Source organism: Camelina sativa, chromosome 20 (genome assembly GCF_030686135.1).
Source record: "Camelina sativa cultivar CO46 ecotype springtype chromosome 20, ASM3068613v1".
In the NCBI taxonomy this organism is placed as follows: Eukaryota; Viridiplantae; Streptophyta; class Magnoliopsida; order Brassicales; family Brassicaceae; genus Camelina; species Camelina sativa.
In genome coordinates, this window is record NC_141899.1 from 19,045,646 (window position 1) to 19,072,070 (window position 26,425).

Genomic DNA, 26,425 nt, shown 5'->3' on the forward strand with positions numbered 1-26,425 from the left:
AGTTAGCTCGCAGCTCGGGCTTGGTCAAAGATTCTCACATTAAAGAGGATTAATTAGGACGCGAAAATCAAGTCTTAATAATTATGCATTAATGGGGGAATAAATTGGTCTGTATAAATAAGTAGAGGGGGGAGTCTTTGTAAAGGGTCGAACATTTTTATCTCTCTAGCTATACTATACAATTCTGATATTCAAACAATCTCAATTTAGCTCGGAACTCTTAACGGTGGTAAGCTCCTCCACATTTAAATCACTTTGGAAGGAGAGAATTGATCTTAGTTCTCACATTTGGCGCTAGAAGGAGGGTGAGTTATCGCCTAACTCTTATTAGTTCCGACTTCATATCCAAATCCACTTCACACAACCACCGCTATGGCAACCGACACTCCCAATCAGGCATCCCTGGAGGTGATCAAGAATCTCTTGCAGGACTTGTCTGAGAAGTCCGACCGTCAGCAAGCAGCCTCCGCCGCTCTTACCGAACGTTTTGAAAGCCTGGAGGGTTAGGTCTCCACCCGTTTGGAGGAAGTCACGACGTCCGTAGCCGACCTCTCAGCCTCCTACCGCGCGTACGCCAATCGGGTTGATCTCTTGTCCTCCGACCAAAACCCACGTCGACGTGCTTTGGATTTTTCCGGTATTACTCCACCTTCCACCTCGCAGACGGCAGCAACAAATGCCACCCCGGGAGATTCTTTCCCACCTCAACTCAATACGCAAGCAGCGCCACCGCTGGTTGGCGATGGCCACACTCCGGTTCAGCCTGGTGTCGGCAGATCTTCCGAGGTCCTAGTCCGGCTTCCTCTCCCTGTGGATGGAAACACTTCGACTCCGGGGTATGTTATCAATCCCGAGATCTTCCGCATGGAGAGCGAAATCCGGGACATGCGGTCCGTGATGCATAGTGCAACCACTTCAGCTCCGGATATTTTTCGGGTGATTGAGGAGTCGAGGCGAACTCCTTTCTCCGATCAAATAGCACGAGTCCGCATCAAAGATACCGGCAAAATTAAGTTCTCGAGCTACGAAGGAAAAGGGGATCCTACTAGTCATCTCAAGACCTTCTTGTTGACAGCTAGCCGAGTGGACCTCGAGCCTCACGAAGCAGACGCCGGGTACTGCAAGTTGTTTGTAGAAACGTTTAGTGGACCGGTACTACTTTGGTTCGCGTCTTTAGCAGCCGGCTCCATAAATAACTTCACCGAGCTGTCAACCTCGTTCGTCAAGCAGTATTCTAGCCTAATTGAAACTGCGGTGACAGATGCTCAGGTTTGGAACTTAAGCCAAAAGGCTGAAGAGTCTCTCCGGTCTTATATAACAAAGTTCAAGGAGATCCAGGTTAAGATCCCAGGACTCTCGGACTCCACAGCTCTGGCCGCGCTTAAAAACAGCCTCTAGCACGAATCTCGCTTCCGCGAAGAGTTGTCCGTGAATCGGTTCCCAACCATTCAGGACGCGCTACACCGGGCATCGAACTGGATAGTTGCATAGGAAGACAAGATTGCCGCTGTGCAGAAACAGAACGCTCCGCCTACAGGAAAACCTCGGTTCGAAGCGCCCGCCAAAAAGACTCCGCCTACAACTCCAAAGTCTGGGCCTAGCACGTTCGCAGTCACTCAATCTCCCAAGAAGAATTTTCCAAAAAATTCACCGTCAAAACCTCCATTCTCACCGCGCTCCAAGAGTGGTGTACTCCCAAGTAACAAGTGGGTCCAAGATCAGGACACGTACTGCGAGCTCCACAAAACCAAAAGTCATTCCACTCGTGACTGCAAGAAGCTGGTGCACCTCCTCGCAGAAAAGTATGTGGCGGGAGAAATGCCAAATGTAAAAATCGAGGAGTTGGAGCAGAAAGCGATTCCCGAGGTGGACGAAGATGCTCCACCTCCGAAAAAACTGAAGCAATCTAAAGGCGATGCAACCCCCAAGAAAAGAATAGACGTGATAATGGGGGATCGCGACTCTTTCGAAACACCATCATTGCGATCAAAGACCATCAGCGGAAGCTCACCAGTCCTCAGCCGAAGCGAGCTAAGGTCACAACAAGCGACCTACCTGAAGTTTCTTTCTCTGAGAAGGAAACTGAAGAGCTGGACACTCCGCACGATGACGCACTCGTCATATCACTCGACGTGGCGAACCACGAAGTGTGCCGGATCCTAATTGACACTGGGAGTTTGGTAGACTTGATTTTCCTCGAGAAGCTGGCTAGAATGGGTATCGGGAAAGAGCACATTGTGGGACCGCCCTCGCCTTTGGTTTCATTCACGAGCGAGACGTCAATGTCCTTGGGCACGATCACACTACCGGTGTCCACTCAAGGAGTGGTTAAAATGGTGGAATTCACGGTTTTTGACCGACCTGCGGTCTATAACATTATTTTGGAAACTCCCTGGCTCTACCAGATGAAGGCAGTGGCCTCGACGTACCATCAGTGCGTCAAATTTCCGACCCCGCAAGGAGTCCAGGAGGTTTTAGGAAGCCAAAGGACGGCAAGGAGCTGCTACCTCGCAAGTCACAAGCTCCTTGTTCAATAGCAACCACAGCTCGAGGTCCCGAAGAATCCGGTTCGGAAACAGTTAAAAGATGACCTCACTGAGCCCATTTTCATCAATGATAAGTTTCCGGATCAGGAAATCAATATCGGAGTGGGATTGGATAGCGAGCTCCGCGCTAATCTAGTAACCTTCCTGAAAGAAAATATGGCCACCTTCGCGTGGTCCATAGACAAAATGCCCGGTATCAGTCCAGAAGTTATCTCCCACGAGCTGAATGTGGATCCAACGTTCCGACCTATAAGGCAGAAGCAAAGGAAGCTGGGTCCTGAGCGAGCTGAAATCATTAACAAAGAGGTGGAACATTTACTGAAGGTAGGACATATACGCGAAGTGAAGTACCCTGAGTGGCTCGCAAACACATTGGTACTCAAAAAGAAGAATGGAAAATCACGAGTTTGCGTTGATTTCACCGACCTGAACAAGGCATGCCCCAAGGATAGCTTTCCACTTCCGCATATCGACAGGCTAGTTGAGTCCACTTCGGGTCACGAGCTGATGTCTTTCATGGATGCCTTCTCCGGCTACAACCAAATCCTTATGAACCCGGACGACCAGAGAAGACTGCATTCATTACGGACCGCGGGATTTACTGTTACAAGGTGATGCCTTTCGGGTTAAAGAATGCGGGAGCAACTTACCAGAGACTGGTAAATCGAATGTTCGAGCACCAGCTCGGAAAAACCATGGAAGTCTACATCGACGACATGTTGGTAAAGTCAATGGAAGCTAGCTCGCATCTCACAGATCTGAAAGCTTGCTTCGACATCCTAAATCAGTTCGGGATGAAGCTTAACCCCACAAAATGCACTTTTGCAGTCCCATGAGGGGAGTTTTTAGGGTACATCGTCACAGAAAGAGGAATTGAAGCGAATCAGAGGCAGATTAATGCTTTCTTGTCTATGAGTTCTCCTAGGACTTTGCGCGAAGTGCAGCGCCTTAATGGACGGATCACAGCCCTCAACCGCTTCATCTCTCGATCTACGGATAAATGCCTCCCGTTCTACCAGTTGTTGAGAAAAGGGGGGAAGAACTTCTTATGGGATGCGAAGTGCGAAGAAGCTTTCTCTCAGCTCAAAGCTTATTTATCCGAACCGCCGGTCTTGGCTAAGCCCGAGTTCGGAGAGCCACTTTTTCTTTATGTAGCTGTCTCGGATAGTGTAGTCAGTGGAGTCTTGGTTCGGGAGGAAAGGGGGGAGCAGCGACCAATTTTCTATGTCAGTAAGTCATTTACTGGGACAGAATCCAGGTACCCTATGATGGAGAAATTGGCCCTAGCAGTAGTCACTTCGGCAAGAAAGCTGCGGCCTTACTTCCAGTCCCATACAATCATAATCCTAACGACGCAACCACTTCGGACGGTGTTACATAGCCCAAGCCAGTCCGGGAGACTAGCTAAATGGTCTGTCGAGCTGAGTGAATATGACATCGAGTTCCGAACTCGAACCTGTGCTAAGGCGCAAGTGCTGGCTGATTTTTTGATCGAACTCCCACTAGCCTCTTCGGTTGGCGACAATATCGAAATCCCATGGACATTGTATGTTGATGGCGCTTCTTCCAGGTCGGGAGCAGGAATTGGGGTCCGTCTCACTTCTCCTACTGGCGAAATAATCAAGCAGTCATTTCGCTTGGCTTTCAGTGCGTCAAACAACGAAGCCGAGTATGAATCCTTCCTTGCTGGTTTACACCTCGCAGTAGGGATTGGTGTCCGGAGACTCCGAGCTTTTTGCGATTCGCAGCTGGTCACCAACCAGTTCTTGGGGGAGTACGAGACAAAGGATGGTCGTATGGAGGCTTATTTGTCCACAGCTCGAGAATTAGTCACTAAGTTCAAGGATTTTGAAATGACTAAGATCCCACGAAGTGAAAATTCCGCTGCGGACGCTTTAGCATCTCTGGCATCCACTTCTGATCCTGCGATGACAAGGATCATCCCCGTCGAAGTCATCCAGTTTCCAAGCATCCGACTGGAGAGCTCAAACGTCATCACTCGGGCAATGAAAAAACAGTTGGCTGCTGAGGAGGCAGCTTGCAAGGTGGCTGCGGACTCTTTGCCACCGGAGGACCCAGCCCCCGTTATACCTACTCCGATGGAAGTTCACCCACCTTTGGCCGAGCTAGACACGAGTCAAATTCCGGAATCGTCAAGCTCACCAATTGACAATCAAGCTGTTATCCCACATACTACTTCGGGCGGTGCAAACTCTAACAGCTGGGGGGAAGGCGACTGGCGGAGCCCGATCTGGCTTACTTGGAAAAAGGGGAACTCCCAGCCGACAAATGGGCAGCCAGGAAACTCAAGATTTTCAGTGCGCGGTATTGCATCCACAACGGAATACTCTTACGCCGGAGTGTTGCTGGTCCTCATCTAACGTGTGTTGCCGGTAAAGAGCCCGCGATGCTAATGCGAGCTGTTCACGACGATCCCAATGGGAATCACTCTGGAGGTCGGACTCTGGCTTTCAAAATCAAAAGGCAAGGCTACTTCTGGCCTACTATGGTCACGGACTGCAAAAACTATTCTCGAGCTTGTGAGAAATGTCAAAAGCACGCCCCATCAATCCATCAACCTACCGAGCTCCTATCTTCGATGTCCGCACCTTACACATTCATGAGGTGGTCTATGGATATCATTGGTCCATTACATCAAGGACCGGGAGGAGTTCAGTACGTGCTCGCCCTTACCGATTATTTCTCCAAGTGGGTAGAAGCTACAGCTTACGTGAAAGTAACAAGCGAGGAAGTACAGCAGTTCGTCCTCGAAGTTTGAAGGGTTCTGCGTGAAGTGGAAGATTCGACTCAATAAGTCGACTCCTCGTTACGCGCAAGGTAATGGACAAGCCGAAGCGATGAACAAGGTCATATTGGCTAACTCGATGAAACGGCTCGATTCTCGCAAAGGGCGCTGGCCAGACGAACTGTAGGGCGTTCTTTGGGCAATTCGAACAACACCTCGCCGGGCCACAAATGAAACACCTTTTTCCCTGGTTTACGGAGTTGATGCCGTAGTCCCAGCTGACATAGAGGTCTCTGGAGTCCGTACTTCGCTGAACCCACTCCGAGCTGAGGAGAATGAGGAATTCCTACAGGATACTCTCGATACAATCAATGAGCGTCGGGACCAGGCCTTAGTGCGGATCCAGAATTACCAGAGCGCAGTAGCTCGGTACTATAACTCCAAAACCCGAGGAAGGCCCTTGGCAGTTGGCGACCTAGTCCTCCGAAAAGTCTACGAGAACACCGAGAGCTCAATGCATCAAAACCGAAGTATTCACTTCGTACCCAGCTTACTTGTCAAAGTTAAAGTTGAGGTTTACTTTTGCAAACTCTAATTAAAACCGAAGTCCTCACTTCGTACAAATTATCGCAAGTTAAAACCAAAGTTGTATGCTTCGCATTCTTTCTCACCCTAAGTTAAACTAAGTTGTGGGGATTGAGTTCGCAGAAGGTAAAAATTCTTTGTTTCAAAAGGCTCGAATGCGGAGTGGTCACCGCGACCAATAAAACTCCGAAATAAGTTCAAAAAGAAAAAAGCAACAAACGGGGGGCAACCTGTGCCTAAACAACCTCGGAGTAAAAAGCTATTGAGTAGGGGGGGGATCTGATGCCGCGTCGGGAAGGACCATGCTCATCTCCGCAAGCTCCGCTTTCGACCTGGTATTCGCCAGAAAGTCATTCATTCCTTGCTTCGACATTTGTCCGAGGTTAGTGCCGGATTCGTCAATCGTAATGCTCAAAGGGTGCTCGCTGCACAAGAGCTCGGGCGTCTCCACCAAGAGGTCAGAGAATACAGAAAGGTCGAGATCATGGAGGGTTACCTTTGAAACTTTTCCGTCGGCCTCCTCCTCGTCGGCTCTCAGAAGTCCGAGCTCAGCTTCAATATCTTGGATCTCTCGCCTAGAGATCTCCTCGATCAGCATCCGATTCGCCTTAATCTCAGCGGCTCGGATCTTGAGTGGAGTTAGTTTCTCCCTCTCCTCGAAAGTGACCCTTACCTCTTCGACCAAAGGGCGGAGAGTTTGCCTCATTGCCTGCCTCTCCTCTCTCCGAACCCTCTCAATTTTGCAGCTGTTGCCCGCTTCCAGCAGCTGATTACGGACCTCGATTTCGTGCAACTTGTTCTTTGCCGCTTTCGCATCCTCCACGGCCTCATAGTAGAGGTCCCCCGCCTTCTTTAGCTTGTCTCGGAGGTCTTCGTTGGCAATTCCGAGGTCTAGCGCCTGTACCTTGGCTTTCTTCATCCGAGCCTGGATTTGTTCGGCTTTCTCCATGGTAGTAGTGTTCTCGGCTTCTAGCCTAGCATACTCCTTCACTTGGGCTTCCAGGTCAGCAATCTTTTTTCGGAGAAGGCTCACCTCGAAAGATGAGGGAGAGGCAAACAGCTGGTCTTCATATGACGCCACTGAGGAGTTGAACTCGATCATCAGCTGGGAAAGCGCAGTTCGTTAAAAACGGTGAAGGAGGTATAGAAAAATAAAAACTGAGGAAGTATGTGTCACTAACCTCGCCAATCTTGTCCGCAAAACGGAAGAAGTTCGCACGGTTGAGCTCGGACATGTCCGCAAACGCCGGAACCCGAACTCCTGGCCGAGTGTAGCTCCTCATCAGGTCAGCTGGGGATGCTGGGGGAGCTGAAATGTACGAGCAATGTTATTTTACTTGGTCCCCGAGACCCAACAAAAAAAAAAACACCTCGAGTTATCATTACCTCGGGGGGAAGGACGACGTTCCTTTCAAGGCAGCTTGCCAGAGGAATCCCCGGACTCCTTTATAGAGGGAACTTCCTTAGACCTCCTCTCCGAGGAAGGACCCCTATCTTTCAAGCTGGACTTACTTCGCTCGTCTCCTGACGAACCAGTCCGAGCTCTGCTCTTCTCACGAAAAGACGAGGAAGTCTCAGGTTCCTTCCTCTTTTTGTACGAGTCCGCCCGCTGGGAGCTGACCTCGACGGAGGGAGTTATAACCTCTCGCGGCTCATCACTAGAGTCCGCTACGACAATTACGGCAGGCTCGGGCGGACTGGGCAGAGGCCCGGAAGCCCCCATAAGAGGCTCGGAAGGGCCAGCAGGGGGTGCCGAAGTCCCGTCTACCTCAGGGGTAGAGGGACCAGACTTCTTAGGGAGGCGAGCTTTGCCCTCGGCAAGCGCTGCCGCCATGTTTAACTTTGCCTCCTTCTCAGCGATTCGACAAGCCCTTTCCTCTCTGTAGTTCATCTCCGAAGTGTTTATGGGGTCGGAGCAAACGAGAGAACGTCCCCTGACCCGCGCTGTGGATTCTCTAATCCTTTCACACGAAAAGGAGTCCCAGGCGATCTGACCCTGGCTGCAAAACCTCGAGAAAAACTCTATGAAGGTAGGGCAAAGCAACCCGCGCTCGAAGTGACCTGAGACAGGAACGACAAGGAGTAAGTAGCCAAAAAAACATAATATATTAAGGACACCTAACTAAGAACACCAGTCTACCAATTTTCGAAGTCCACTTCGATATGTGTGAACTTGCAAGGTGGCCAAAAGTGAGTTCGTTGACCGGGAAGAAAAAGTAAGACTTCCGCCACTTCTCGTCCTTTTCGGGGAGGTCATCAAAGACCTTCAGTCCGGAAAGCAGACTTACGTAGAGCGTGCCCTTGGTGCGACCTGTCTTCACCGTGTACACTTGAAGAAAGTCGGCCAGGGATAGTTTGTAGTCAAACTCTTCCCCAGAGTTTGCAGACACATGATGGTTCGGACAAAGTTCGGGCACATATGGGGCGGAGCGAAGCCCAGTTCGAACATCATCTTTACGATGAGTTCGGGGAGGAGAAACGACAGACCACACGCAGAGAAGAATATCTCAAACGTGCAACAGTACCCTGGAGGGGGACTCTCCGGGGATTCGTGAGCCCCTGGGAACTTGATCTCGATCTCCGGCGGAATCCCAGTGGACCCTCTAATCTCGGCTATATTCTCCGCCGAGAGAATTGATGGCTGATGAGGGCCGCAAACGCCCGGGATCAAAGGTTTCGCGGCTTTACCCGACGAAGATTTCGGAGGAGACATACTTTTCGAGTAGTGTTTGTGAGAAGAGGAGGAAGGATGAAGAACTTTCCGGCGAAAGCAAAGAAACAAACAGAAGAAGAGAGAAAACGAAAAGAAAACTGAGAATTAAAAGTAGAAGGGAGAAGTCGGGTGAGTTTACCTTTATACATGGAACCAGCGAGTAATGATTACCTGGGGAAGCGAAAGGTCTCGAACCGCTTTTCCTCTCTCTTATAGCGTACACGCTACCCGGTGGGCCCCAAAGCTTGTTCGGGAAGGGAACTCTCATCATCACCACGATCAAATCATGGAGACATGGGGAATATTCAGTTTCCCAAAATTGATCGGTTGGAGATCAGAAGTCCCCCGAGCTGATCAGCTCGGGAGACTTAGGGGGCAACTGTTGTACCCACGATCCGTCGTCTCGGATAAACAGGCAAAAGGCCAGGGCCGGACATATCAAGTGGGCTAAGGATGTAGTTCGGAAAGGCCCATCAGGCCCGTGGAAAGAAAGAGAGCGGGGAGGTGACATGTCAGTTAGCTCGCAGCTCGGGCTTGGTCAAAGATTCTCGCATTAAAGAGGATTAATTAGGATGCGAAAATCATGTCTTAATAATTACGCATTAATGAGGGAATAAATTGGTCTGTATAAATAAGTAGAGGGGGGAGTCTTTGTAAAGGGTCGAACATTTTTATCTCTCTAGCTATACTATACAATTCTGATATTCAAACACTCTTAATTTAGCTCGGAACTCTTAATGGTGGTAAGCTCCTCCACATTTAAATCACTTCGGAAGGAGAGAATTGATCTCAGTTCTCACAGATATTACCACGTGTTTTCGTCGTCGTTTCATTGAATTTTGTTTCGTTTCTCAGTATCATTCATACTACGCAATCTTTGACTTTGAAATGTTAAAAAAGTTTCTTATGCATAATAACTAAGATTTTTGGGATTAACAAATTTCTCACGGTGTTATTATGATTTCTATTAACTTGCAGGACATGTAGCATAAAAAAAGATAAATACACAAATGCAAGATAACAACAGATATTATATAACACTAGATCAACTAAACAGAAAGTGTTCTTATCGTCGAACGATAGTACGTCTTACAAGAAAGTGGGAAGCAAGAAATTTTTTTGAAAAACAATAGGCTCATTGGAATAAATTTGCTCATAAAATAGAAAATGGATTAAAGAAAATATACAGAAATTATTAATTCCAAAAAATGTAAATACTCACTAGATCGTCTCATATTATTCATCTAACAAAATAATTTATCAAAAAAATTGCTTTCAACTTTGTTCTATTGGTAAAAGTTTTTTTTTTTTTTTTCTATTGGTCAAAGTTTTTTAATAGGAAAACAAATTTTCCTTAATTTTTAAACCAGAATATACTATTACTTTCTACCTTTTGAGTTTGGAATAGGTAAGATTAGTATGTTGACCCAAAAAAATGGGAGATTAATATATGCATCTTTTTTTATAATAATTTATTTTAAAATTATTGTAGTAGTTTTAGATTGTTTTATTTAATTTATATTTTCATCTTTGAAATATTTGAGATTCATATATTACCGTGCTTTTAATTTTCTATTATTTCATCAATTATGTCAAATTAATTTTCTTCTAATTTCTCAATCTTGATTGGTTTGTCATAGACCTTTTTTTTTATGCTAACATATTTGTTACCATTCGTTCAATCTCAAAAGGAGATAAAGAGGAGAAGATTCTCAACCTAATGGTTGGATAAAATAGGCTAATCAAACACAAGCCTACAACAAACATAGATAGATTGGAAAAACAGAAATTATTGTTGATAGATCCATAGGAGTTTGGAGACAGATGCTACATCATGGTGTGTCAAAGAAACTTCCATGAAATACATTGGGAAATTTAACATTAGTTACTATCAAAAGATTTTGTGATGTTGGAAAAGGGTCTTTAGTTTCATTGGTTGCTGGAGCAAGCCACTTTGAGATAGCTAAAAGACGTGAACATGTTCTCTCCACACAGGAGGAGGGCAAAGCCAAGGTTCTCTCTATGGTGGAGGAGGTTGGACGCAAAGTTATCCCCTCAAGGGAGGAAGGTAGGGGAGGTTGGACGAAAGGTTATATTATCTCAAGGGAGGAAGGCCCCTTACAACCGACACAAGATAGATAGAGACACAAAGAGAGAGAAACACTAAACCCTAGAGTGAAAGCGACCTGACTTGGTCTCCCAAGAAGATACCAAACCCGTGACTCTCTTCTTCCTTCTCGCCTAACGGCTATAAGGAGGTTCTCGATCCTTCTCTTGGGCCTTAGATCATTGTGGCCTCTTTCTTCACTCCATGGGACATGGTAAGACTCGGCCTCTTATGTAAGACACGGCCCCTTAACCTACTTGTACGGACGACCATACGAACACCTCCTAGCTTACTCGATCTTGATCAATACTAAACTCCCTTCTAACTTTTTAATATCTATTGCTTATTATTCAGAAAGATGTTTTGTGATTCATTGAACATGCCTGAATAGTTTGCTTGTTAGGTTCAGGGTTTTTCACAAAGTTTTTATTGACTATTAGATCTGTTTATTTAGGATTCATTATCTTCTTAGATCTTCATCATAGGTTGTTCTTCATATTAATTTTTGATTGATCACCTAGAATTAATAACTTAAGAAAATATATTAATATGAGAGTATAATTGATTTGTCTGATAAAACCTTTGAAGCAAAATTACTTTTTACAAAGAGATTTTAATTAGTAAATTTGTGAATAATCTAAACTTGTTTTCAAAGCTGGTTTTTAACTTGAATTTTACAAGGAGATTTGGATTTTCGGGTTTTAAACTTAGATAACATTTGCAGTAAGAACTGATTTATTTTACAAAAGAGTTTAGAGTTCTAGATATAATTTTAATTGCTTGGATCCTAATTAATTGATTGATTTAATATTCTGTAATTTCCTAAGAAATTCCCTAGACCTAGCTATATAATCCTTTGAATTTACGCAACTTATTTTAGTATTTTGCATTGCATTTATTTTAATACAAATCATTATGTTTAGCGTAATTATAACACTCTATAATCTATTGTGTGATCTGAGTCGTTGTGGAATTCGACACCTAAGTACTATAGCGATCTCTTAATTTGAGAGAGTAGCTCAGGGTTAAATTTGAGCATATCAAATTTTGGCACCGTTGCCGAGGACTCTTTTGATCTACCATAAGATTTGAGTTTTTAGTTTTGTCTAAATTTTTCTTTTTATTTGCAACTAACACGTTTTTGTTTCTCTTTTCTTGTGTGTTTCAGATTTATGCCTCCTAAGCCTAACACTAAGAACAATAAGACTGGTCCAACTGTGAAGCTTTCAAACCAAGAGTTGGGAAAGTTAGAGAGTGAAAACAGAAAAGCAACCAAATCATTGAAGATGGTTAACACAATCATTCTGAGACCTGATGAGGTTGGTGTTTTGAGGGATCAAGATGACCACTTGCGCAATGAGCAGGGCCAAAAGATTGATGCAGAAGGCAACGTGATTGCTGACAATATTGTCACTGAGGAGCAGGCCGATGGTGTCGACCGATGCCAACAAGGTGTCGATCGACGCCAACAAGGTGTCGATTGACACCCTCCTTCAGTAGACACATGTGGAGCTGCCAACCACGTTAACAACCTGGTTCTTGATTGTTCTATTTTCACTGACCGATTTGCTAGATCTTTGTGTGATCTTGGTTCTAGTTTCAACTTGATGCCCAGATCAATAGCACTCAGCCTGGGAATGACAGACTTCAAGCCTACCAAGATCACTTTTATCCTTGCGGATCGATCAGTTCGTATTCCTGATGGTGTTCTTGAAGATGTTCCAGTTAAGATTGGCGATTGCTTGATACCTACTGAATTTGTGGTATTAAAATATGAAGAAGAGCCTAAGGACCCCCTTATCCTAGGAAGATCATTCTTAGCCACTGCTGCAGGTTGGACTTAATGTTGGTGATCTACAGATGCATTTTGACATGGACAAGCTGGTCAAGAGGCCAACTATTGATGGTCAGACTTTATATGTGGACACATTGTCTAATCTTGCTGAAGAAATATTCAAGGAGCTGCATCCTGAAGATCCACTGGAGAGGGCATTGGTTGCTTCTGCTGAAGAAGCTGAGAATTTAGATGACATTATTGTTAGGTATTTCAAGCTTCTAGAAGCTCATGAGCAAGTGAAAAAAATGGTTGGTCAAGAGGAATTGGTTAGTACTTTTGCACAAGCTGGGAAATTTTTGGATTGGAGTTTTGAGAAAGTTCCAAAGCTTGATCTCAAGCCACTTCCTGCAGGTTTAAGGTATGCATTTCTGGGTGAAAATTCTCTATATCATGTTATTGTTAATGCTTCCTTAAAAAATGCAGAGCTCACTTTATTGCTAAGCAAGCTGCGCAAGTTTCGCAAGGCTCTTAGCTATTCTCTTGATAACATAACAGGGATTTATCAGACTTTATGCATAGGATTCATCTTGAGGAGGGAGCTAAGACATCTATTGAGCATTAGAGGAGGCTAAGTCCAAATTTGCAAGATGTTGTTTAGAAAGCAATCATGAAATTGCTAAATGCTGGGATCATCTATCCGATTTTTGACAGCAATTGGATTAGTCCAGTACATGTTGTTCATAAGAAGGGAGGAGTCACAGTGGTAAAGAATGACGAGAATGAGCTAATCCCATAAGGACAATTACTGGCCATCGGATGTGCATAGACTACAGGAAACTGAATGCCACAACCCGGAAGGATCACTTCCCGCTTCCCTTCATTAATCAGATGGTTGAGAGGTTAACCAATTATCCATACTACTGCTTTTTGGATGGTTATTCAGGATTCTTCCAGACTCTGATTCATCCCGATGACCAAGGGATCACCACCTTCACTTATCCCTATGGCATTTTTGCTTACCGCAGAATGCCTTTTGGTCTCAGAGATGCATGATATCTATCTTCACTAATATGATTGAAGATTATATGGAGATATTGAAACAAGCTTATTTTGTATGGTGGTTAATGATGATGGATGTAAGCAATGGTGATATGAATGGAATGATGGATGGGTGTTTCAATTCCCCTTATGCTATTGCAGTACAAGAGGTATCAATCCTATCTGAGTGTTTGTGAACAGTTAAGATGTGCATATGAATCTAAGTTAAGACAAATGTAAAGATTGCTTGTCACAAACAATCCTAAAATGATAATGTAAAATGCAGAAAATAAACTACAAGAACCAAGAACTAAATGCAAATGAAACTGAATGATTGAAACAGTAATGAAGCAAGAACAGAAATAGAAACTACTACTAATGAACTAATGCAAGACAATCAATGAACTGAAAACTAAATGTATGCAACAGGAATGAAACAGGAATGAGACAGGAATGAAATGCAAAACATAAACCAGAGTTCTGGGGATGAACTCGAGCAAACACTCGACCGAGTGTAGGTCGAGTGGGAGGTCGAGTTGGCTAAATCCGGAAAACAGAGCAACACAATAAAAACAGAGCAATGCAAATACGAATCAATCACAAGCAAGCAACAGGGTTAAGACTTTAAAATCAATAAACAAAGAAGGTCCTGAGGATGGATTCATGGGATGAACTAATCATGGTGGTTATCTAACTTGGTCAACAAATCTCAAGCAAACTTTGAGCTAACCTCTAGACATATGAATCTAAGACAAGTTTCTCCCACTCTCATGGTCAAGAAACAATCAAACCTATGCAATTCTAGACTTGTTCTCACACAGTAAAGAATCTACACAAGCAGGCATTAAGCAATACATCTCAAACCAAACAAGACCTCTAATCTCTTAGCAAGCCTAATGCTAAGCTCTAGATCTAGCCTTATCTATGCTTCTTAAACATTGGTGTGATGCTAAGGAGCTTGAAATCAGATCCTAACCTCTCAGTTCAGGATCAGCATTAAGAACATCTAGCCTAGAAGAGATCTACAACAATCAAGCTTGACCAAATCACACAAACCACAAGATCAATCCATCCTAACCATCCTCAAGATCCTAAGAAGACTACTCACAACAAGACATGATGAAACAAACCAAAAACCCAGAAAATATTGAAACTTGCATTATTAGAAAGATGAAACAAAGATCTTCAATATTAATCAAAGGATCAAACTCAAATTCTCAATATTAAGAAAGTTATGAAACTAACAATATTGAGGAATTTAGTCTTTTTCAAGTACAAGATCTAAGAAAAATAAAAGTGCAAAAGGAATAATTCCCAAAAGGGTAAAAACTAGGTTTAGAGAATATCTAAAAAGCTGGACTCCTTTGGTGGCTGCAGGTACAAGGCTTTATATAGGAGGGGAGTAGAAGCCCTAAAAATAGAAAAAGTCAAAGTAGTCGACGGCTCGGTCAACTCGACCAGTGCTCGGTCGAGTGGCTGGTCGAGCTTGCTTCTCTCATGCAATCTCCACTCGGTCAAGTCCTCCTCAGCACACGGTCGAGTGTCTGGTCGAGTGTGCGGTCGAGTTGGACTCTAGACCTTGGTTCTTCAGCCTTAACTCCCTTGTTTCCTCCTCATGATTGCTTCACATCTCTCCTCCATTGCTTCCATACTCCTTAAGCTCCAAAATCACCTGTTTATGCATGAAAAGATGCAAATGCAATGCAACTAAACTCTAATGCATGATTAGTGCTAAAGCTACACAATAATGGCCTAAATGATTAGCAAAAGATGCAAAAGATGTGAATAAACTAAGGGAAAAACAAGGTAAAATATATGAACATCAACACCCCCAAACTTAGTCTTTGCTTGCCCTCAAGCAAATAAACAAGACATAAGAAGGTAAGTGAGGTTTAAAAGTGGGATCTCAGCTCCTAAAGCTTGCAAATAGACCATCTAGAATCAATGTCCAAGTTACTAATACTATGATGCAAGTTGAATGAGCTGGAATAAAAGATTTTAGACAAGCATATCACAACCTTTATTGATTTGAGCCTTAGTTATCCATATGCATTCAAATCAACCATTTCCTTTAACATTCATTAATCAAGAACATGAATCAATTCTATGCAATGCTTAAACTCATTTGGCTTGGTAATAAAGGGTTTTGAGACAATGATGGTCTCTTTTTAGAGTGGGGCTTGTCAATATCAAGGTTCTCTCATGAAAATGGATTGAGCTTTAGAAGAATGCTAAAGGTAAGAACACCTAGACACATACAAGAATAAAACCTTGTCGACCCAAAGACACCCAAAGTGTTTATCCTAGCAATCTAAACCCAAATGATCCTAGTGCTACCCTTTACTTCTTCTTTTCTCTTTAACCCTTTTCTCTTTTGGTTTTCAAGTCTTAGGAGATGTTTTCTTATTTGATCTTTCTAGTGGGATGGGGGATTCTTACTTATTTGCTATGGTTCTCTTTTCTTCTTATTCTTAAGACATATAAGCATTTTGCTAAACTTTTCTTTTCTTTCTTTTCTTTTCATAACTAGAACCATCTTAAACAACACTTTTCTTCCCATCCTTTCACTAGACTTTGCTTAAACACAATCTCCTCTTAAAGACTCTACCCTTTTTCTTTCTCTTTTCTTTCTTTTCTTTTCAAAACAGCCAAGTCCCAAACCCAACAAGTGAACCACCTAGTCCTATCTAGTTTGAAAAATGCAAACTAGAACTACACAAGGTCTTACTCTTGTCAGTTCAAACCTAACACTTTCTACCAAGCTCAATCCCAAAAATAGGCCTCATACACTTAAGAATCAACAAGGCTTGAAAGAAGGTTTGGTTTAGGGGTAGGGGAACTGATCTTAACGTTTTGATCAGCTACTTGGATCAACAAGAGTGGTAAAAAGGAGAAAGATGATCCAAGTATGTATATGGTATCCATGAGTTTAAAGAAATGCACATATTGATAATTAAAAGTCAATATTAGGTCCTTATAAATAGGAAATGGTTTCAAATCTCAACATGCTTCAATTTAAACCAAATGCAATGCAAGAATTCAATGCTTGGTTCAATCTTATGCTTCTAACTACTCAACTAGCATCAAAGTACTAATAACTTGGGCTTTGATCCTAGTCTAGTGAATGAAGCAAGCTAACAAGGAAATAATCATCATAGATCCCTAATGCAAATATTATACAATTCTACATGAAACATGCTAAACAAGATCCTAATATGCAATGCAAACTACATGAACACTCTTTTTTATGAAGATTTTTTCAAAAATTTTCAAATTTTTATGGTTTTTCTATGCCTTAGATGCTTATGCAAGTGCTAACATGATGATGATAAAAATTTGAAATAAGAACACAAAACACAATGTCAAATGCTATCTCAAACCCTCCCCCAAACTTAAATCACACAGTCCTCTGTGTGAAAGAAATTGGATTGAGGATTCAAGATCAAAAACAAAACAAAGCACAACATGAAATGCAATGATATTTACAAGTGAAGGTGATGATGGTACCTTAGGGATTGTGGAAGAAGTTGTCCACATCCATCTGCATGCTGTCATAGGAGTAGTTGGGGTCAGGCTGGTGGCTTGGAGAAGGACTTTGGGGCAGCTCGATGACGGCGATCGACCGTGACTCGGTCGAGTGCGTGTCCGAGTGGGGGGGTCGAGCTGGACTGCGTGTCTCCATTACATGTCCCTTCCTCTTCTATTCAGTCTCCTTTGCTTCCCTGTTCATGAAAGTACCAAAGCAGAAATCAAAATACCAAAATTTCAAAGCAATATATACAGAGATACCTTAGGGACTTCCTCCCTAGTGAGCTTGTTTAAAGTCACTAAGCTTGACTTTTGATGCCTTTTCAGGCTTGGTTTAAATACCAAGGAGGTGATGAAATCCCCCCTGGTTCTATTTGGTAACCCTGGTGTTCCGTCTTAGCACTTGAACTTTGTTTCTTCTTAAGCTTGAGTCTTGGTCTTGCCTTCTTCAAAGATTTCTGGTTGAGCTGAGCTTGAAGTTCCTTCACTAAACCAGCTAGCACTTGAATTGGACCCTTTAGTTTTTGGACAGTCTTAGCTTGGGCTGAACCTTTAAATCCTAGGATTCCCTCCTTCCTCAAAAACTTCACAACTAGCCTTTTTCCCTATCATAAAGTGCTGACCTTCAATAGTAGGCTGATGAGTAGTATTCTTGATGTCAAACTTCATAGTGAAGTCTTTAGCAAGGTGAAGTTTGATGGTTCCCATCTTAACATCTATTACAGCTCCAACTGTGGCTAAGAATGGTCTCCCCAAGATGAGAGGATCTGCTGGCTCTTGATCCATGTTCATGATCACAAAAGCAGTTGGGATTTTTGCCTTTCCTACCTTGACTGGAAGGTTTTCAATTATCCCAAGTACATCCCTCTTGGATCCATCTGCCATGCCAATATAGAGATTACAAGGCTTAAAGTATTCATACCCCAACTTTTCAGCCACTGAGTATGGCATTAAGCTCACTGAAGCTCCCAGGTCACACAAACATTTGTTGAAGTGCATGTAACTAATGGAGCAAGGTAGATTAAATGATCCTGGATCTTCAAGTTTTGTTGGTATAACAGCTTCCCCAATCTCTTTTAGATCCTTCATGTCTTGTTCCTGAGCTTTCATCTTGGATAATTCAAGCAGCATGTCCTTGTAGGAAGGATTTTGAACAAATTTGCTCAAGTCAGGCCCTCTCTCCTCTTCTTTGTAAGCAATGGTAATCTCTTGTATAGCCATTACTTCCTTCAAGACTTTCACTTCCTCCTTCTTCTCAATGACAACCTCTTGTTGTATGGCCATTACTTCCTTCTTTTCAATGACTGCTTCTTCCTTCAAAGCCATCACTTCATCTTTCTTCTCAATGACAACCTCTTCTTTCAAAGCTGTCACTTCCTCTTGTTGCAAAGCCATCAATCTGCTTATTGGTTCAGCTTTTCAAACTGCCTTGCCTCCTCAATCTGCTTATTGGCTTGCCCAAGCAACAATTGTTGCATCATAGTGCATAAGTCAGGTGCTTGGGCTTGGTAGGTCTGAAACATTGGAGTGTGACACCATTGAGTCTGGAAACCTTGTTGTTGGTGCATGGGTGCATAATAGAACTCACTGCCTTGAAACATGGTTACTGACTCGAACAGACACTCCGTCGAGCACAGGCTCGAGTTGATGGTCGAGTCGACTGGGAAGTGCTGTCTATTTAGATCCGGCGTCTGACTCAATCAAGTGCTCGATCACGACTCGGTCGAGTGGTGGTCGAGTTGATGGTCGAGCTGGCACCTGAAACTCAATCACAGACAAGCAGGAGAAGAAACAAGAGCAGTAGTGAACAAGTGGTTATACGAACTTAATCTTAGACTAATATGGATCCTAAATGTCACAAAAACACACTCAAATGGGCAACGGCGCCAAATTGAAACAGGCTTATTTTGTATGGTGGTTAATGATGATGGATGTAAGCAATGGTGATATGAATGGAATGATGGATGGGTGTTTCAATTCCCCTTATGCTATTGCAGTACAAGAGGTATCAATCCTATCTGAGTGTTTGTGAACAGTTAAGATGTGCATATGAATCTAAGTTAAGACAAATGTAAAGATTGCTTGTCACTAACAATCCTAAAATGATAATGTAAAATGCAGAAAATAAACTACAAGAACCAAGAACTAATGCAAATGAAACTGAATGATTGAAACAGTAATGAAGCAAGAACAGAAATAGAAACTACTACTAATGAACTAATGCAAGACAATCAATGAACTGAAAACTAAATGTATGCAACAGGAATGAAACAGGAATGAGACAGGAATGAAATGCAAAACATAAACCAGAGTTCTGGGGATGAACTCGAGCAAACACTCGACCGAGTGTAGGTCGAGTGGGAGGTCGAGTTGGCTAAATCCGGAAAACAGAGCAACACAATAAAAACAGAGCAATGCAAATACGAATCAATCACAAGCAAGCAACAGGGTTAAGACTTTAAAATCAATAAACAAAGAAGGTCCTGAGGATGGATTCATGGGATGAACTAATCATTGTGGTTATCTAACTTGGTCAACAAATCTCAAGCAAACTTTGAGCTAACCTCTAGACATATGAATCTAAGACAAGTTTCTCCCACTCTCATGGTCAAGAAACAATCAAACCTATGCAATTCTAGACTTGTTCTCACACAGTAAAGAATCTACACAAGCAGGCATTAAGCAATACATCTCAAACCAAACAAGACCTCTAATCTCTTAGCAAGCCTAATGGTAAGCTCTAGATCTAGCCTTATCTATGCTTCTTAAACATTGGTGTGATGCTAAGGAGCTTGAAATCAGATCCTAACCTCTCAGTTCAGGATCAGCATTAAGAACATCTAGCCTAGAAGAGATCTACAACAATCAAGCTTGACCAAATCACACAAACCACAAGATCAATCCATCCTAACCATCCTCAAGATCCTAAGAAGACTACTCACAACAAGACATGATGAAACAAATCAAAAACCCAGAAAATATTGAAACTTGCATTATTAGAAAGATGAAACAAAGATCTTCAATATTAATCAAAGGATCAAACTCAAATTCTCAATATTAAGAAAGTTATGAAACTAACAATATTGAGGAATTTAGTCTTTTTCAAGTACAAGATCTAAGAAAAATAAAAGTGCAAAAGGAATAATTCCCAAAAGGGTAAAAACTAGGTTTAGAGAATATCTAAAAAGCTGGACTCCTTTGGTGGCTGCAGGTACAAGGCTTTATATAGGAGGGGAGTGGAAGCCCTAAAAATAGAAAAAGTCAGAGTAGTCGACAGCTCGGTCAACTCGACCAGTGCTCGGTCGAGTGGCTGGTCGAGCTGGCTTCTCTCGTGCAATCTCCACTCGGTCGAGTCCTCCTCAGCACACGGTCGAGTGTCTGGTCGAGTGTGCGGTCGAGTTGGACTCTGGACCTTGGTTCTTCAGCCTTAACTCCCTTGTTTCCTCCTCATGATTGCTTCACATCTCTCCTCCATTGCTTCCATACTCCTTAAGCTCCAAAATCACCTGTTTATGCATGAAAAGATGCAAATGCAATGCAACTAAACTCTAATGCATGATTAGTGCTAAAGCTACACAATAATGGCTTAAATGATTAGCAAAAGATGCAAAAGATGTGAATAAACTAAGGGAAAAACAAGGTAAAATATATGAACATCAGATATTCATGGATGATCTTTCAGTTTATGGATCTTCATTCAAGAGCTGTTTGGATAATCTTTGTAAGGTACTAGCAAGATGTGAAGAGGAGCATTTAGTGCTTAACTGGGAGAACTGCCACTTCATGGTTACAGATGGTATTGTGCTTGGCCACCAGGTTTCAGAAGCTGGAATAGAGGTTGACCGCGCTAAGATAGAGGTGATGACAGGTCTTCAACCACCAGAAAATGTGAAGTCAGAAAGGACCTTTCTTGGGCATGAAGGGTTCTACAGTTGTTTTATTAAGGATTTCAGCATGATAGCTAGGCCACTTACTGCTTTGCTGTGTAAAGATTTCAAGCTTGAATTCATGAATGCCGCATAGATTTTGAGAGGATCAAGCAAGAGTTTGTGAGTGCTCCAATTGTTCAGCCACAGAATTGAGATTTACCATTTGAGGTAATGTGTGATGCTAGTGGTTTTGCAGTTAGAGCAGTGCTGGGACAGAGGAAAGATAAGAAACTTTATGCTATCTACTATGCAAGCAGAACACACGATGATGTACAAAGAAACTATGCAACAACAGAAAAGGAGTTGTTGGCGGTGGTGTTTGCTTTTGAGAAGTTCCGGTCTTATTTAATCGATTCCAAGGTTATTGTTCATACTGATCATGTTGCATTAAAGTATTTGATGCAGAAGAAGGATGCTAAGCCTAGACTTTTGAGATGGATTCTTCTTCTTCAAGAGTTTGACATTGAAATCAGGGATAAGAAAGGAGTTGAGAATGGTGTTTTTGATCACTTGTCAAGGATTATGATTGATGATGATGTTCCAATCCATGATTTTTTACCTGAAGAACATGTTTACTTTGTTGATACAGGTTTTCAGACTGACAACGTGATGAATACACCTTCGGCTAAACCAGCATCGACCGACACCACCTGGGTGTCGGTCGACACCACCTACGAGACCAAAGTATATGTTCGAGACAATATTTCAGCATCGACCAAAACCACCATAAGTTTCAGTCGACACCTCTCTTTTACCGAGACAAATTGGCCGCTTGATGGAGATGTAGCCGCTGTGGCTAGCTCCAACCAACCTTGGTATGCTGATATAGCCAATTATCTTGCTGCAGAAGTATAACCAGACAAATTCACAGGCTATCACAAGAAGAGGTTCTTGAGAGAACTTAGAAGATACTATTGGGATGAGCCATACTTGTATAAGCATTGTAGTGATGGAGTTTACAGAAGATGTCTAGCTGAGACTGAAGTTCCTGATGTTCTGTTTCATTTCCATGGATCAGATTATGGTGGACTCTTTGCTACCTTTAAGACAGTGTCCAAGGTTCTACAAGCAGGGTTTTGGTGGCAACAATGTTCAAAGACGCTCATGAGTTTGTCTCTCGATGTGATGCTTGTTAGAGAAGGGGACAAATTAGTAAGAGTATGAGATGTCACAAAATTTCATCCTTGAGGTTGAAGTTTTTGATTGTTGGGGCATAGACTTTATGGGACCATTCCCTTCCTCTTACAAGAATCACTACCTCCTAGTAGTTGTTGACTATGTATCCAAGTGGGTTGAAGCAATTACAAGTCCTAATAACGATTATGCTATGGTTCTTAAGCTGTTTAAGACCATTATCTTTTCTCGGTTTGGAGTGCCTCGAATTGTTATCAGTGAGGGAGGTAAGGATTTTATCAATAAAGTGTTTGACAAGCTGTTGAAGAAGTATGGAGTTCAACATAGAGTCACTACTCCATATCACCCGCAGACTAGTCGACAAGTTGAGGTTTCCAACCGTCAGATTAAGGAGATTCTTGAGAAAAAGGTAGGTGTTACAAGGAAAGATTGGGCTATGAAGTTAGATGATGCATTTTAGGATTATCGGACCGCTTATAAAACACCACTTGGCACTACTCTTTTCCATCTACTTTATGGGAAAGCATGTCATCTTCCAGTGAAATTAGAGCACAAAGCAGCCTGGACTGTTAAATTGATGAATTTTGATGCCAAGATAGCTTCAGAGAAGGTTAGTACAACTAAATAAGTTGGATGAGTTATGTTTTCATGCATTTGAGAATTCTAAACTGTACAAGGAGAGGACAAAGGATTATCATGATAAAAAGATCATCTCACGACACTTTGAGCCTAATGACCAGGTACTTCTATACAACTACCGCTTGACGCTGTTTCTAGGTAAGCTATGTTCCTCTTAATCCGGTCCTTTTGCCATTCAAGAGGTTAGACCATATGGAGCCATTGTGTTGCCGAACTCCAAAGGAGAGAAATTTATCGTTAATGGTCAGAGGGTGAAATATTATTGGGCGAAAGCCGAGATACCAGACGTACACATTGTGCATTTGGACGATCCACCCTCAGCCTAATCTGTTGCCAAGTCAAGCTAATGACTTAAAAGAAGCGTTTGGTGGGAGGCAACCCACCGGTAGAAACTAATTATTTTCTATTTTCTTATTTTTGTTAATATATTAACTTTTAGTTTTGAGTTTTATTTGTTTCAGAAAAATAATATAAAAAACAATAAAAATGTTCGGACAGCATTGATTAGAGCATAGCATCGACCGACACCACTTGGGAGTCGTTCGACACCGGTGTTGGACCGCATAACAGATAAAAGGCTATCCGGCTACATACTTTTGGATTTGTTTAATGGGCTTTGAATTTTTAGTGGGCTGGGTTTAACTGATGAGCATCGACCGACACCACTAATTGGGTGTCGGTCGACATCGAGAACAGACGCGAAAAACCTTTATAACCCTAGCCGTCTTCTTCATTATTCACCTTCCTCCAAAACCCGACCAAACACTTCAAAACTTCATAACTTCTTCAATTTTGTTCCGTCTTGAGTGATTTTTGGTGCTAACCCACTCAATTTTCCCTCTTTTTTTCAGATCCAGTGTCAATTTCCTGGTTTGGAGCGATGTCACTCCTGAAAAAACAGAAAATGACTGGTGGCAAAGCTTCTTCTTCTCGCCAGTCCGGCCACCGTCAGCCACCGCGAGCTCCGGCGAGACCCTCCACCACCTTGCCTGACCTCTCTCTTCCTTCTCCCATTCCATCTCTCCCTCCATGGCCAAAGGAGGAACATGCCAAGATTAGCACTGAAAAGAAATGGGATGATGAACCTCTTGTTGAGCTTGGGAAGCCTGTATTCATCAACAGGCCATTGCTGAATCAGTGGGGGGAGAGTATGAGACAATGGTGTACAATGCTTGGTTAGAAGTTACTATCAAACCCACCAGGTTTGTTGATCCTGCTATTATTCATAGGATGGTAATTTATGCTGAGGTTTTAGGTTTGTTAGAGAAGATGCGCTTGGGAACTGTATGCTCTAAGCAATATGATTGTTATCCGGATTTAGTGCGTAAGTTTATGGCTTTTATTAGTATTACTTATGAGGATAAGCAGGATCCGCAGTCTTATGGCATAAGATTTTCTGAGATTTGTGATATCTACGAGTGGCCCCATTTCTTTCAGCACACTTCTCTGCCAAAGCAGTATTTGGGTGTTTCTACTCTTTGGTATTTCATAGGCATTGGAGAGTATAACTCCAAGGAGTCTCTTCAGTCAGATGTCAGACATCCAGCGCTCAGGTATATTCATCGTGCCATTGGCAACACTTTCTTTTGTAAGATGGAACCAGGAAAGATGAGAGCTTGAGAGCTTCAGAGCTGTACTTGTTAGGCCTCAGAGTTGGTGACTTGATTCACCCTTTTACTGAGCGTAGTGATCCTGGAGCTATTAACTTTGGGAGTGTTTTTGCACATCACATGGTCTCTCTGCAGGCCAAGCCGTTTATGGGTATTGGTATTAAGACTGAGTCTGTGGGGAGCCTTCTTACCACGATTTTTCAGTTCAAGAACATATCTACCAACGGTTTCAGTGTCATCACCAAGAGGAATCTCATGGATGAAGGTTACTTGAAGAGTGCTACTTGGCTGAAACAGGATTTGATGTGGAGGTTTTCTAATGACACTGGAGAGCATTTGATTCGGCCGCCGCGACCTGATCTTACCACCATTGGTGATGAGGCGGAGCAGTTACGTTTTACTCCTACTGCTGATGACTTTGTTGCTTGTCCTCCTACTCGTCTCCATCGAGTACCGCGGACTACTCCTGCTGTTGCACCTGCGGTTGACCCTGATGGGGGTTTTGAGGTTGGTTCTTCTTCTGGGACCGCGGCATTTGAGTTTCCAGAGCCTCCACAACCTTTTGCTACCATGGAATAGGGAGCTTATCAGGAGTACCAGACCTCCACTATGTGTGCCATCTGAAACGCTATTGCTGAATTTTCTAGGTGTCGCTGCATTTTTCCTACTAGGCGCAGATCACCATCCCCTCCTGCCGGTCGAGGTGCTGATACTGCCTAGCTTCTAATCATGGTTTTCTTTATCTTTTTCCTTTTTAGGTTGAGTCATTTTTCTTCTTGCATTGAGTCAGTTTGAGTTTGGATTTGTATGAAACTAATGAAATATCTATCTATCATGTTGCTTTTAACTTGTGTTTGAATGCTTCTTAACAGACTAATCATCCAAGGATTACTTACCAACACAATCTAACTGCAACTAACAAAGGATTTTCGATCATGTTTTGTCCGCAGAGGGTGTCAATCAACACCTTCATGGTGTCGGTCGACACTGTGAACTTCACAGAATAACATTGGTTGACCCATGGGTAACCTGTAACCAGTTCATCTTTTCATTACAATTTTCAATACATTTTTGTTTAACTTTGCTTCTCTCTTTCTTGATAACACTGGAGACAATGTTGTTTAAGTCTGGGGGAGGTGTCTACTAACTACTAACTATGTTTTTGTTTCTATTGTGTCAGTCAAAACCGTATTTTATTTTTATTGAGTCAAATTTTTCAAATTTTTCTTCTGGGTATGATCTTTAACTAACAGTTTCTATTCTTTTGCTAACACTCTAATGACTCTTGATTAAGTTTGACCTCAGAACCGAAGTGTGGAAAAGACTATGAGTTGTATGAACAATCCCGAAAGCCTTATTCAATGGATATCTGGTTAAATTAAAGTTTTCTCAATTTTTATCAAGATTTTAACTGGACTTAATCTCTTACTTTGGGAGTTGGAAATCAATGGACTAGACTTCTTCTTTGGGCCATACAAGACAGTGCAAGTTTTCAAAATATGTCTCCCCTCTCTCTTCCCTTCAGTACTCTAAAAAAAAAAGAGAAAGATCATAAAAAAATGGAGAAACAAAAAAAGAAGAAGGATATAAGTGAGCTGAGGGATGTCGCGTAAACCTGTGCATACTTCTATAAAAAATTGTTTGATAAAAAATGTAAAATGATACTCTAGAAAATTAGAGAAAAATCAACCCCTTGTAAGTGAGAAAAGAGAGAGGAAAAGAGATGTATGAAGAATGTCTTGGCAAGAAGATAGATCATATGCCACTGATCGATATTCCCAAGGTAAGAACTCGCTTTTATTTGCTTTAATTTATTTAATGAGATTACAATGGCAAAACTAGAGACTCTAGAGGATTGTGGGATTTGAGTAAGGAATGTTGATGCTTTTTATTGACAAGTTGTATGAAGTAAATTCTTGAGAGTCAAGGCGATGAAGTGCGAAGATCAATTGCTTGCAGTTGAGTGAGTTCATATGTTTTCAAACGTCTTTAACAGGTCTAAGTTTCTGTTTTGCTTGAAGGCAAGCAAAAGCTAAGCCTGGGGGAGTTGATATATCATGGTTTTTACGGTTT

General features: G+C 42.5%; 2 protein-coding genes across 2 annotated transcripts; one reads left to right on the forward strand and one right to left on the reverse strand.

The window, feature by feature from the left end:
* The first annotated feature begins 4,953 nt into the window (after positions 1 to 4,953).
* Positions 4,954 to 5,887, forward strand: LOC147919155 (uncharacterized). Its single transcript, XM_087503869.1, has 2 exons — positions 4,954 to 5,319; positions 5,480 to 5,887. Exons 1-2 carry the CDS (start codon positions 4,954 to 4,956, stop codon positions 5,885 to 5,887), a joined length of 774 nt encoding a protein of 257 aa, XP_087359995.1.
* A 249-nt stretch (positions 5,888 to 6,136) lies between these two features.
* LOC147919156 (uncharacterized) lies at positions 6,137 to 7,112 on the reverse strand. Its single transcript, XM_087503870.1, has 2 exons — positions 7,059 to 7,112; positions 6,137 to 6,982 (listed from the first exon to the last, which is right to left on the reverse strand). Exons 1-2 carry the CDS (start codon positions 7,110 to 7,112, stop codon positions 6,137 to 6,139), a joined length of 900 nt encoding a protein of 299 aa, XP_087359996.1.
* Positions 7,113 to 26,425: the final 19,313 nt, after the last annotated feature.